Consider the following 12,245-nt stretch of genomic DNA (forward strand, 5'->3'; position numbering starts at 1 on the left):
TTTGTTCCTATGGCAACTGAGTTAGATTATTAGGGGATAGCCCAGCCAGCTTTGGCCGGTTGGGTGAGCTCTGTGTCTGTAAATAAAATGGTAGTTTTGTTAGCTGTCTGCTGTCTGGCCTCAAGTGATTTCTTCCTAAACTGTCTGCCCCCAAGGATATAACACTATTCAGACAGATGGAAATGGCCAGGACCCTGCAATTCTCTCTAGCTCCCAGACTGACTGTGCTGCCTAGAGTTACCACACAGGGCAGGCCTAGCACTGGCCTGGAGAGAGAGTCCTGGAGTGGGTTGCTACCTACACTACGGTATGCGAGATGGTCACTCAGAACCTAATCAGTAAGTGTTAAGAACAAGTTCTAACTGGGTGAACAGGAAGCCCTCTGAGACTCTGCTGCCATTGATGGTCACATCTGAAGAAGGAAGCTCCATGACACACTCCTACCACTAATGTACCACTGCCGTGCCCACTCCGTTCGGGAAGCCCTGACCAGTCTGGGTTCCACAAAGGCAGCAGGGGTTGCTCCCTTCTCCTTTGGATACAGCTGACCCCAGTGGTAACATCCCAGCTCTGTGGTTTTAGTGGCCTCACTACAATTGGACACACACAGCTAAGAGGTTCAATTTTAGATGTTTCTTTTTTTCCATATTTATTTTCTTAATTGTTTTATCAAATGAGCAGCATTCAAGGCTCACTTTTATTCGCCTAAAAAGACAGAATCATTTTTCAAATTGTTCTGCCCTACGCCAAGGAGGGTGGTTACAAGATGATCTGAGACTGAAGCAAACATGACATCAGAAGCGGACTTATCCCTCATATATGGTCACAGCTGGAGTTTTAGAATTGTATTGGATGTTTTAGCTGCACAACGTTTTAGATAAATCCTCTGATAATGTCAAAAAAGGTGAATATTATTTCTATTGGTTCCTTCTGGCAGCTGATGCCAGCATCTGAATCTATATATTTCCCTTCCACAGCTTTGTTGTCACTTGTCAGACACAGAGGAGCCCTGGCAGAGTGTTTTGGTGTAGCCAGTGTAGTGTCAGGAGGGGACAGCTAGTTCGGCTGGTAATGAAGGGACATCTCTCCATTCAGCTGCTTTGGTTTCTCCTCTTTCTTCAGGACACCATGGGTAAGTGCCTGATTTATTTCACTTTATGAGTTGGGCAGATGAGGGCTAGAAATAGAGTTTTGAATCCACTAGAAATAGGGTTTTATTCCAGAAATCAATGAAACAAAGGGAAAGCAGGCAATTGGGTTTAAATAAATGTGTGTGTGTGTGTATAATTATCTCCCTGTTGGTTATTCTGAGAGAGTAGGTTTATATATTTGCAATTATCATAGATTTGACCCAGTCACAGATGGTTTATACATTATAAAATACCCCAGTCTTGTAGCACTGTGAGCTTGGACTTGGTTTTAGTGAACTAATGGCTTCAGTACTTAGAAATTCCTGCTAAACAAATGAACCACAAGAAAAGGAAAGTGGGCTTCCCTGTTGTGACCTCCAGCCTCATCCCTCATCCAGCTCTGTACCTGTGTATGGGACCTGTGAATAATGCCAGATATACAGTCCGTAACATTTAAAATAACACTGCTGTCCTGTGTGCATCCAACATGCTGGGCACCTTCAGCAGGGTGTAAGTGATGCACTTGTCAGGACATTGAACTGTCCGGTAGCAACCTGTTTCTGTGAGTTGCTGCAGTCTGAGACGCTGCTGTTCTGTAGCTGCAGCATGAACGGGTGAAGCTGAAGATGAAAGTCAGATTTTAGAAACCTCAAATATTTAGCTAGAGACAAACTGTGGTACCACAGCTGGTATGTACAGATCACAGATAGCTCTGGAGCTTCTCTGTGCCTTAGAGAGTAGGTGCTGAGGATTACAGAGCAAGAGATGTTTTGGAGTGAGAGTTTGTACCTGAACTTCCCAAGAAATTCACACAGAAGTAGCTGGAGTTTGATCTCATGATAAAAGTGAACGTTAGCAGAATGAAACCACAGAGAATTTCACTGGGATTCCTGGGTAACCAAGTCACCATGGCATGGGCCACGTGAAACCAGGGAGCCCTATTCTCCCTGCAGGGTGGATTGACTCCCATTACTTACAATGGGTGGAGCTCGTACCCTGCAGGGAGAGAAGGCAGCCCTGGTCCACAGTCTGATCAGAGTAATAATAGAGGCTGGTTACAACCTTCCTTTTCTTGTCTTTAAATTTGAATCCATGTGGAACAGGAATGTCCCCATCACATTTGTGTCCAGTTAAAAGCTCATAGCCCAACAGTCCATGAGAATGTTTTTCAGCTTGATTTAAATGCAGCTTAGAACAGCAGCTGAACTCCCTGCCGCCCTCCCTCAATAACGGGGCACTTTACAAATCTACAAATGGACACCTACGAACGGACTGGATTCTGGTTCCACCCAAAAGTTTCACAGTGGTGAAACCGACACTCCAACAGGTTAACATTTTCATCTTTGATTGTCAAAACTTTAGGAAAACACACACACACACAGACACAAAAAATTGCAGCGGAACAGAAATAGTTTTGTGAAATTGTTGCCCATGTTTCTTCCTGCCATTGCTGAGCAGTGGGACGACTCCTGGGAGTTCCACAATCTGGACTTAAATAAAAAAGACTCTCAAGGAGGGAGGTGACTCAAATACAGCCAAGGATTGCAGCACAAAGTGATTTAAAAACAACAGGGACATTTTAAAATCAACCCATAACTCCATAGGCGCTAATGTACGTTATAAGCTCCTTTCCAACAAATCACTTAAATATGAGCTTAACATTAAGCACATGTGTTAGTCCTCTGTGACTAAAAGCCTTTGCTTGTTCAGGGCCATAAAGATCAGGGGGCAGGTGTAACATGATGGTAGCTGCTCAAACATGCTGCAGTGGATATGCCCTACTGGGAACAGCACTAAGAGGAAATCATAATAATTAACCCCCAGTCACTGCTGTGATGCGGACACCATGGAATACATGAGTGCACAGCCTATGCCCCTGTGTAACTTACAGATGGTTCTGTGGTGAAAACCCTGCGCTGGGAATCTGGCGATTAGTGTCTGTTCTTGACTCTGCCACAGATTTAGTGTGTGACCGTGGGGCATCTCATTTAATTTCTCACTGCCTCAGGTTCCCTTTCTATGAAATGGGAACAATGCCTACCTGTGTGATTGAGGGTAGAGAGATTATGTGGGGATAAAATCCACCAGACAGAAAAAAACTCTTTAAATAAATTAAAATTAATAAAGTAACCTCTTTTGTTCCAAGCCCAACACATGGGTTCCCACAGAGCGGGGAAGGGTCTGAAGAGACACCAATTTTTTAAATCTGACTTAGTGTCACAGAATGAATCGTCTCAACCAGAGGGGCGTGGAGGTGGGTCCAGAGCTCCTGGATTTCCCATAATAGTCACTATGCTCTGGGGAAGAAGTTTGTTTTCACCATGAGATTATATGGAACAGTGCCCCCCCCAGCTCCCCATCAATATACAGCTGTAATTGTAGCTAGTGGGAGCTCTCTGCTCTGAGGGTTCTGATGTCCTCTGACCCCCCCAAGATGGAGTTACAGCCCCTGTTACTGGAGAGGAAATGTGATTTATGAAAACGGAGTATAAAATACTCATCACAGATAAATCTGCAGTTACAGTTTGTAACCAGCAGGTAAATGCAGGTGGGCAAAAACATTTTCTCTAATTCTTTATGAGAAATATTTAAAGATTTGAAGCAGGTAGAAGGGGAGGGATCTGGGAGGAGCAGTGACCCAGACAGAGGAGGAAGAAAAGTAGCAGTGAGTGGCAGGTGGGCTGTATGTTGGGGTGGGTGGCATTGAATGGACAGAGAAGCAGCAAGTATGAGGGGAAGGAGAGCAGGATAGTGGGATATGTCTGGCTCTCCATGTTATGTTCACAGGATAAACACAGAGAAGTTAGATAAACATATGAAATACTCTTTCTGGAAGGTTGCAATGTAATAGAACTGTATTACTTAGAACCCTAAGACACAAGAACTTGAAAACAGAGAGAGGGGGAGACAAAGAAGGCTGCTCCACAAGGCAGACAGGTCCAACTTACCACACCTAGGTGTAGGCGGGCTCAGATTGGAATGTTCAGTCCGTAGCCTTCAAACAGGACCAGAAAGCCCCTTACTCTTAAAGTGGCAGCAGGTTGCCATTTTAAGAGTATTCAATACACCACACTCCTTTCCAGGCAGGTGGAGGAGCTGGTGACGGGAGAGGTGGGGTGGGGGAACATGTTTTCAAGTGAGTGATGGGGGAGGAGGGTTGAAGGAAGGAGGAGATCGGGTGTTGAGGGAGGGGAGGAGTCTCTGAGGGCACTACTGCTGTGAATCACACAGCAGTGATGCTGCTCTGCATCCACCAGCCCAGAGAGCTCAGAGGAGAGGAGATACCTCAAGCTGCCTCCCCAGTGACAAGCCTAACTGGGGGATCAGGGAGTAAAGCCCAGGGCTCTTGTGTGATACTGTCCAAGCCAGAGGGATTGGGCTCTGCGCTGTCTGCAACCCTGCTCTGTGTCTGTTTTGAAGGTGCTGATGAGCTGAGGCTGGTGAATGGAAGCAGACCCTGTGCCGGGAGAGTGGAGGTTAAACACCAGGATCAGTGGGGGACGGTGTGTGATGACAACTGGGACATGGAAGATGCTGAGGTGGTTTGTAAGCAGATGGGATGTGGCTCTGCTGTCAGCGCCCCTGCCTGGGCTCATTTTGGAGAAGGATCTGGACCAACTTGGCTGATTCTAGCTGATTGTGATGGTAACGAGTCAGCTCTCTGGGACTGCAGACATATAGGATGGGGTGCAGCCAATTGCTCTCATATTGCTGATACTGGAGTGATCTGCTCAGGTAAGAACTCGGCCAACCTGCCCCGTCGGAAACTCCCAGTGAGGGAGAAGGGACTGAACCCACGTGTGACATTCCTGGTGACTCAGAACTGGACTGTGCCCTGCACTGGGGTCAGGGTGGAGCTGACCAGTCTCTCCCTGAGCTCCCCTGGGCAGACTGGGGATGAGCAGGCTGTGCCAGCCTCTGGGCAAGTCAAACAGCTGTCATGGAGTAAGGGTGGGGTGGGAGATGACCCCATTAGCAGCTCTGTGCTGGTAGGTGCCTGTGTGCAGCAGCCCAGTGCACCACACGGCTACACTGCACCACACGGCTCCCTCCTTCCCTGAATCCCCCCACAGGGTCAGGCAGGAAACTCCCACTTGAAGTGTAGCTTTTTGCTCCACAGCCTGCGTGGCTGCCTTCCCATGCAGGGTGGGCTAGATTTACCCCCTCCCAGGGTAATATCATGGAGATACACCTGGATCCCTCTGCACTCTGCATTTGGGAAATAAATGTGTCTGCATAACCTGGCTTCATCAAAGCTTGTGCTGTTAAAATGGCTGGGTTTGCACACAGGTCTAAAGAGAGTGACTAACGCACTGTTAAAAACAGCCCTGACACAAGTAATACTAAGCCCTGGTCTACACTACAGAGTTAGGTTGATGTAAGGCAGCTTACGTGGACCTAATTCCATAAGTATCTATGCTAAAATGTAGCCCCTGCCAATGTAACTTGCCCGACATAATAACTGCAGCTCCATGAGAGACGTAGCACTTAGGTTGATGTAGTGCTCCACACTGACAGTTAAATTGATGCAAGCATGGGCAGCGGGTATGGCAGGCCAGGGGAGGCTGAGTCTCTCCAAACAGCCAGGCATGGCCCCACCCATGCTCTGCCCTGAACCCCCTCCTGCTTCCTGCTGCTTCCTCCTGGCCTCAGCCCAGGGAGGCTGCTCCTCTTCCCCAAGGAGGCTGGGGCTAGTGCGTCCCATCCTGGGGCCCGGGACTCAGGGTGGTTGGGGCCCCCAGTGCTCTGGAGCTGGGGGCACTGGGGCTGCAGTGCCTGGTACTGTGGGCACTTGGGCAGGCTGGTCAGGGAGGCCTGGGGCTGGAGCTGGGGGAGCCAGTGGCCATGGTTGTGGGCTCGGGGCTCTGGCCGGGGAGCGGAGGTGGAAGGGGTGGAGGAGGGGCGGAGCCTCAGGCAGAAGGGACAGGGCTGGGGGCTCTGCTCTCCAAATGGGCAGCTGACGCACCACCCATGGTGAGGATGTACACCACCAACACAAGGAGCGTAGTGTGGACACATAACTTAGGTCAACTAAATGTTGAACTGTAGACTTGCCCTTAGTGTAGCTGCAGCTGGCTGAACAGTGATAACACCTCTTTGTTCTGATTAGCTCAGTTTACACCTCTCTGCTAGTCCCTGATCACTACCATTGGTGAGATCACATCTGTGCTTTGTGTATCTCCCCCTCACACCCTGCCACTCACCTACCATCCTCAGTGACAAGATCGCCAGAAACTGTGGGAGAGGTCACCCCTCCCCTGTGCCCTCTTGGCCCTGTGTCAGAACACAGGGCCCACAGTCACCATAAGCTCCCCCCACTTCCCTCAGAAATATGCCTGGCACAGTGGGGGCCTCCTCAACAGACCCCAATATGGAGTAACCTCCAGCACATGGAGATGCACTGACTCCCCTCTCAGTCTCTGTGCCAGGCTCAGCACTAGTGCATGGATCTACCGGGGCCGAGGTGAAGGATATACAGAACCTGGACTTCAGAAAAGCAGACTTTGACTCCCTCAGGAAACTGATGGGTGGGATCCCCTGGGAGAATAACATGAGAGGCAAAGGAGTCCAGGAGAGCTGGCTGTATTTTAAAGAATCCTTATTGGGGTTACAGGAACAAACCATCCCAATGTGTAGAAAGAATAGTCAACATGGCAGGTGACCAACTTGGCTTAACAGTGAAATCCTTGATGATCTTAAACACAAAAAAGAAGCTTACAAGAAGTGGAAGATTGGACAAATGACCAGGGAGGAGTATACAAATATTGCTCAGGCATGCAGGAGTGAAATCAGGAAGGCCAAATCACACTTGGAGTTGCAACTAGCCAGAGACGTTAAGAGTAACAAGAAGGGTTTCTTTAGGTATGTTAGCAACAAGAAGAAAATCAAGGAAAGTGTGGGTCCCTTACTAAATGAGGGAGGCAGCCTAGTGACAGAGGATGTGGAAAAAGCTAATGTACTTAATGCTTTTTTTGCCTCTGTCTCACAAACAAAGTCAGCTCCCAGACTGCTGCACTGGGCAGCACAGTATGGGGGGAAGGTGACCAGCCCTCTGTGGAGAAAGAAGTCATTTGGGACTATTTAGAAAAACTGGACGAGCACAAGTCCGAGGGTGCTAAAGACGTTGGCGGATGTGATTGCAGAGCCATTGGCCATGACCTTAGAAAACTCATGGCAATCAGGGGAGGTCCCGGATGACTGGAAAAAGGCTGCTGTAGTGCCCATCTTTAAAAAAGGGAAGAAGGATCCGGGGAACTACAGGCAAATCAGCCTCACCTCAGTCCCTGGAAAAATCATGGAGCAGGTCCTCAAGGAATCAATACTGAAGCACTTAGAGGAGAGAAAAGTGATCAGGAACAGTCAGCATGGATTCACCAAGGGCAAGTCATGCCTGACTAACCTAATTGCCTTCTACGAGGAGATAACTGGGTCTGTGGATGAGGAGAAAGCAGTGGATGTGTTATTCCTTGACTTTAGCAAAGCTTTTGATACAGTCTCCCGCAGTATTCTTGCCGGCAAGTTAGAGAAGTATGGGCTGGATAAATTATAAGGTGGATAGAAAGCTGGCTAGATAATCGGGCCCAACGGGTAGTGATCAATGGCTCCATGTCTAGTTAGCAGCTGGTATCAAGCAGAGTACCCCAAGGGTCGGTCCTGGGGCCAGTTTTGTTCAATATCTTCATTAATGATCTGGAAGATGGTGTGGACTGCACCCTCAGCAAGTTTGCAGATGACACTAAACTGGGAGGAGTGGTAGATATGCTGGAGGGTATGGATAGGATATAGAGGGACCTAGACAAATTAGAGGATTGGGCCAAAAGAAACCTGATGAGGTTCAATAAGGACAAGAGCAGAGTCCTGCACTTAGGACGGAAGAATCCCATGCACTGTTACAGACTAGGGACCGAATGGCTGGGCAGCAGTTCTGCAGAAAAGGACCTAGGGGTTGGATTGGTCGAGAAGCTGGATATGAGTCAACAGTGTGTCTTTGATGCCAAGAAGGCTAACAACATTCTGAGCTGTTTAAGTAGGGGCATTGTCAGCAGATCAAGGGATGTGATTGTTCCCCTCTATTCGACATTGATGAGGCCTCATTTGGAGTACTGTGTCCAGTTTTGGGCCGCACACTACAAGAAGGATGTGGAAAAATTGGAAAGAGTCCAGCGGAGGGCAACAAAAATTATTAGGGAGCTGTAGCACATGAGTTATCAGGAGAGACTGAGGGAACCGGGATTGTTTAGTCTGCAGAAGAGAAGAATGAGGGGGGGATTTGATAGCTGCTTTCAACTACCTGAAAGGGGATGCCAAAGAGGATGGATCTAGACTGTTCTCAGTGGTACCAAATGACAAAACAAGGAGTAATGGTCTCAAGTTGCAGTGGGGGAGGTCTAGGTTGGATATTAGGAAAAAAAATTAACTAGGAAAGTGGTGAAGCACTGGAATGGGTTACCTAGGGAAATTGTGGAATCTGCTTCCTTAGAGGTTTTTAAGGTCAGGCTTGACAAAACCCAGGCTGGGATGATTTAGTTTGGAATTGGTCCTGCTTTGAGAAGGGGGTTGGACTAGATGACCTCCTGAGGTCCCTTCCAACCCTGATATTCTATGATTCTGTGATTCTAAGGCTCTCTTTCTGGGCTTGATTCTGGGTTTCCTGTGTACAGTGAGCTGTGCAGCTGCAGTGCCTCAGCTGAAGTGTATCTGACTGAGCTGCACCATCCTTAGTTCCCCTGTTTCTATACCAGAAATGCACAAGTGCAGAGAGGAGTTCCTTTGCATAATGGGTGAAGCCAAAAGTGGGAGCCTGGTAACCACACCCCCATTCCCTGCTAGGCCTGTTCTTGTCTCTGCAGCTGCAGCTTTGGGCTTATAAATCCTGAACTTCTGAACCTATTGGTGCTGCTTGCAGGATTTGGGGAGTATCCAGAGGATACAAAGGAACTCGACCAGCTATCTGGGAATCAGGCACAAACATTTACAAGGCAAATGCTGAATAAATGTGAAATGGAAACCTACTTGTCTGAGAAACCCTCATTCCATCCATCCTGCTCTTGTGCACCTCATCTTGGTACCAAAGCAACCAATGAGCCACATGAACTGAGTGTCCCCTCACAGTTATTAACAATTATTTACCTCAGGAATAAAGAATCATTGTCCTGAGGTTACAAAAAGAGAAATTTACACTAAGGAAAAGATTCCTTGGCATTTTAAGTTCCCTGAATACTCAGTGTGTGTTCTTCATTTTGGGTCTTTATCACATATTGGCACCACATTTGGCCCTTGGTAGATTGAGAGCTCTGCTCCCCAGACACAGCTGCTGTAAACTTGTCCTGAGTTTGTGCTAGGGCAATGCTCACATGTATTAGCCTGCGCAATGACCCTCCCCACTCCTGAAATGCAATGGGTGAATGTTGAAAGGCCCCACTTTACCAGTCAGCGATCGGCTCAGCTGCTTTGCCACTTTCCCTCTCTTGCACCTCTCCTGTCTGCCCGGCTCCTCTATGGCTTTCACACTCTGCACCCACACAAAACCTACCTGGTCAATTACCTGTATTGCACCAAGGGAAATACATCACAATTCCCTTCATCTACACACCAGGCAGCAACCCTGTACACACAAGGAGTACAGGATGGGAGCAGAAAGGTCAACGCACAGCATGGCATTGTTAGATATTGTTATTGAATAGGATGCTTATACACCAGCTTTGCACTTCTGTTTAGAGCAGCCTCATGGCGTCTCTGGTTTACACTATCCACTTATTTCCAGGCTCTCATCTGGATATAAGCACAGTATGGATTTTGCTAACAGCTCCCTTTTGGAGCGTGCTTCTTGTCTCACAGAGCCAGCTGGCCTAGCTTCAACTACACCTACTTTTCACAGGCAACAATCAGCTTAGAGGTGGCGAGTGGGTGCAGTTGACTAGTGGTGATGTGTAAGGCCCACTTTACACCACTGTTACACTGGTGCAGCTATGGAGGACAGAGAACTCTGTGTGCACATAGCCCTGCAGTCACTGCTAGAGTTGAACTTTTCCACACTATTTATTGTCACTGCTGCTCTCAGAGACAGGAGGCCATTGTTCATTCATTGTGATGAAGGCCAGACTTTCCTTACTGCCTGTGGCCAGACAGCTTTTCATGTCAGTGACTGTTAGGGGGCTTATTCCTTCACCTGCTCACTTCCCTGGTCCTTCTCGTATGAACAGAGAACAACAATACCTGAAGTCCAAAGGTGCAAACAATTCAATGTTTATTGGGGTGAACTTCCAGCGAGTATGATTCCAGTTTCCTTCCTCAGTGTCTAACACCACAGAGCCTTGCCTGTGTCCCTCTTCCCATTCCCAACCCTCAGCAAAACCTGATTCGAATTCCCCCACCCCAGTCCCTGTTCCCATCCCCCCCTTACTTCCTTATTGACTGCAGACTATATAGTAAAACTTGAGTTCTGCTAGGGTGACCAGATCACAGGGATGAAATATCGGGACACGGGGAGGGGCGGAGCAAAAAAAATGGCGGCAGAGCAAAAAAAAAAAAAAATAACAGTTTTGCAGGGGCCGGGGGCATTAGCAGGACCCAGCCGCGCCGCCGGATCGCACACAGCGCCCCAGCCGCGCGCACTGCATTCCCCGCGGAGCCTCCCACCCCGGGCACATGAGATTCGTCCCACCGCAGGCGGGGAGCCCCGCGCCTCTCCCGCTCAGCTGCACTCCAGTAGCTCCTTCCCGGCAGGGCAAGATGCTGGAGCGCAGCCGAGCGGGAGAGGCGCAGGATTCCCCAGCAGCGTCGGGGAAGTTTATCGGTTCGGGGGACCCTGGCCGGCTCCTCGCGCCAGCCGCCCCGCTTGGGACAGATCTCGCCCCCGCAGCCCCTCTCCACCACATGTCTCCGGCGGGCAGCCCACACCCCCGGGCCACGCCGCTCACCCGGGCCCTGCCTGCTCCGCGCTGCCCCTGGACCCACCATGCTGCCCCGTGGACTGCAGGGCTGGAGCAGCCTCCGCGCTGCACTGCAGCGCTCCCGCCCCAGCCAGCCATGGCCCGTGTGCCCAGGCTGCTGCACAGGGGCGTCTCCTCCCCAGGTTCGGCTTGGGATCCAATGGGGCAGTGAGGGGGCGGGGCTGGGGGCAGGGATTTGGTGAGGGATCCAATGGGGGAAGGAAGGGGCGGAGTCGGGCCGGGGGGCAAGAGCCCCTCCGGGCTCCGCCTGTGCACGGGAGCGGAGGGCAAAATTGTTTGTTTGTCCAGTGTCCCGACCGAACATTGGTCGGGACGCGGGACAAACAAGCAAATATCGGGACAGTCCCGATAAAATCGGGACGTCTGGTCACCCTAAGTTCTGCTTAGCAATACCTTAACCAATCATTTTACTGAAACTTAACTAACCAATGCTAACATATTATAACATGATTATTTAACCAATTATATCCCACCACCTTAATTGGTTTATACAGCAGACAGAAACAATCACAGAACTGGACAGAGATTATACAGACTAACAATAGGGAAATGGGGACTACAGTGATAGAACAGCAAAGAAATGAGGATTTCACATCCCAACTATTGATAAGTGAGTTTTTGCCAGACAGGATGATATCAAACTAAGTTTCCTTTTACATTTTCTAGGCTCTTCCCTTTCTCTGGAGGTGATAAGCATTATCAGGACAGGATTGTATTCCTAACAGCCCAATAGCACCTTGTTTCAATGTGACTAGTTTGGAATGTAAGGATGTGACCATACACTTCCCAGCTTATGGCTGCTTCTGCTGCTTAGCTAAAGGCCTCACTTAGCCTAAGAACAGGGCCTCAGACTGTCACAGTAAGAGAAAGGCCTGTACGTCGGCAGACAGTGATTTTGATTCTTTCTTTTATACCTCTATAACTAGCTATATGATAAGAATACACCTAAAAGTATAGGCCTTTGCAGACAGGCCTAAATATCTATATCCTAACAGTGACTATGGAATTACATTAAAATTCACTAACAAAAATCCTCATTAATGCACCTGGTGGGAGAGGAAGGCAGTCTGTGTGTTTAATAATGGGTTTTCCTAGGTTTTGGTGGGCTCTGTATCCTAGTACCTCAGGGAGAGGCACTATACCTAGGAATCGGGACAGACTT

General features: G+C 48.8%; 1 protein-coding gene across 1 annotated transcript in view; it reads left to right on the forward strand.

The window, feature by feature from the left end:
• The first annotated feature begins 316 nt into the window (after positions 1–316).
• The window catches only part of LOC123348125 (antigen WC1.1-like), an 84,879-nt gene continuing 72,950 nt past the window's right edge, over positions 317–12,245 (forward strand). The window contains exons 1-2 of the mRNA XM_044985562.1: positions 317–338; positions 4,551–4,676. Coding sequence (XP_044841497.1) covers positions 317–338; positions 4,551–4,676 — 148 coding nt within the window. The remainder of the gene's footprint in view (positions 339–4,550; positions 4,677–12,245) is intronic.

Source organism: Mauremys mutica, chromosome 1 (genome assembly GCF_020497125.1).
Source record: "Mauremys mutica isolate MM-2020 ecotype Southern chromosome 1, ASM2049712v1, whole genome shotgun sequence".
Classification (NCBI taxonomy): Eukaryota; Metazoa; Chordata; order Testudines; family Geoemydidae; genus Mauremys; species Mauremys mutica.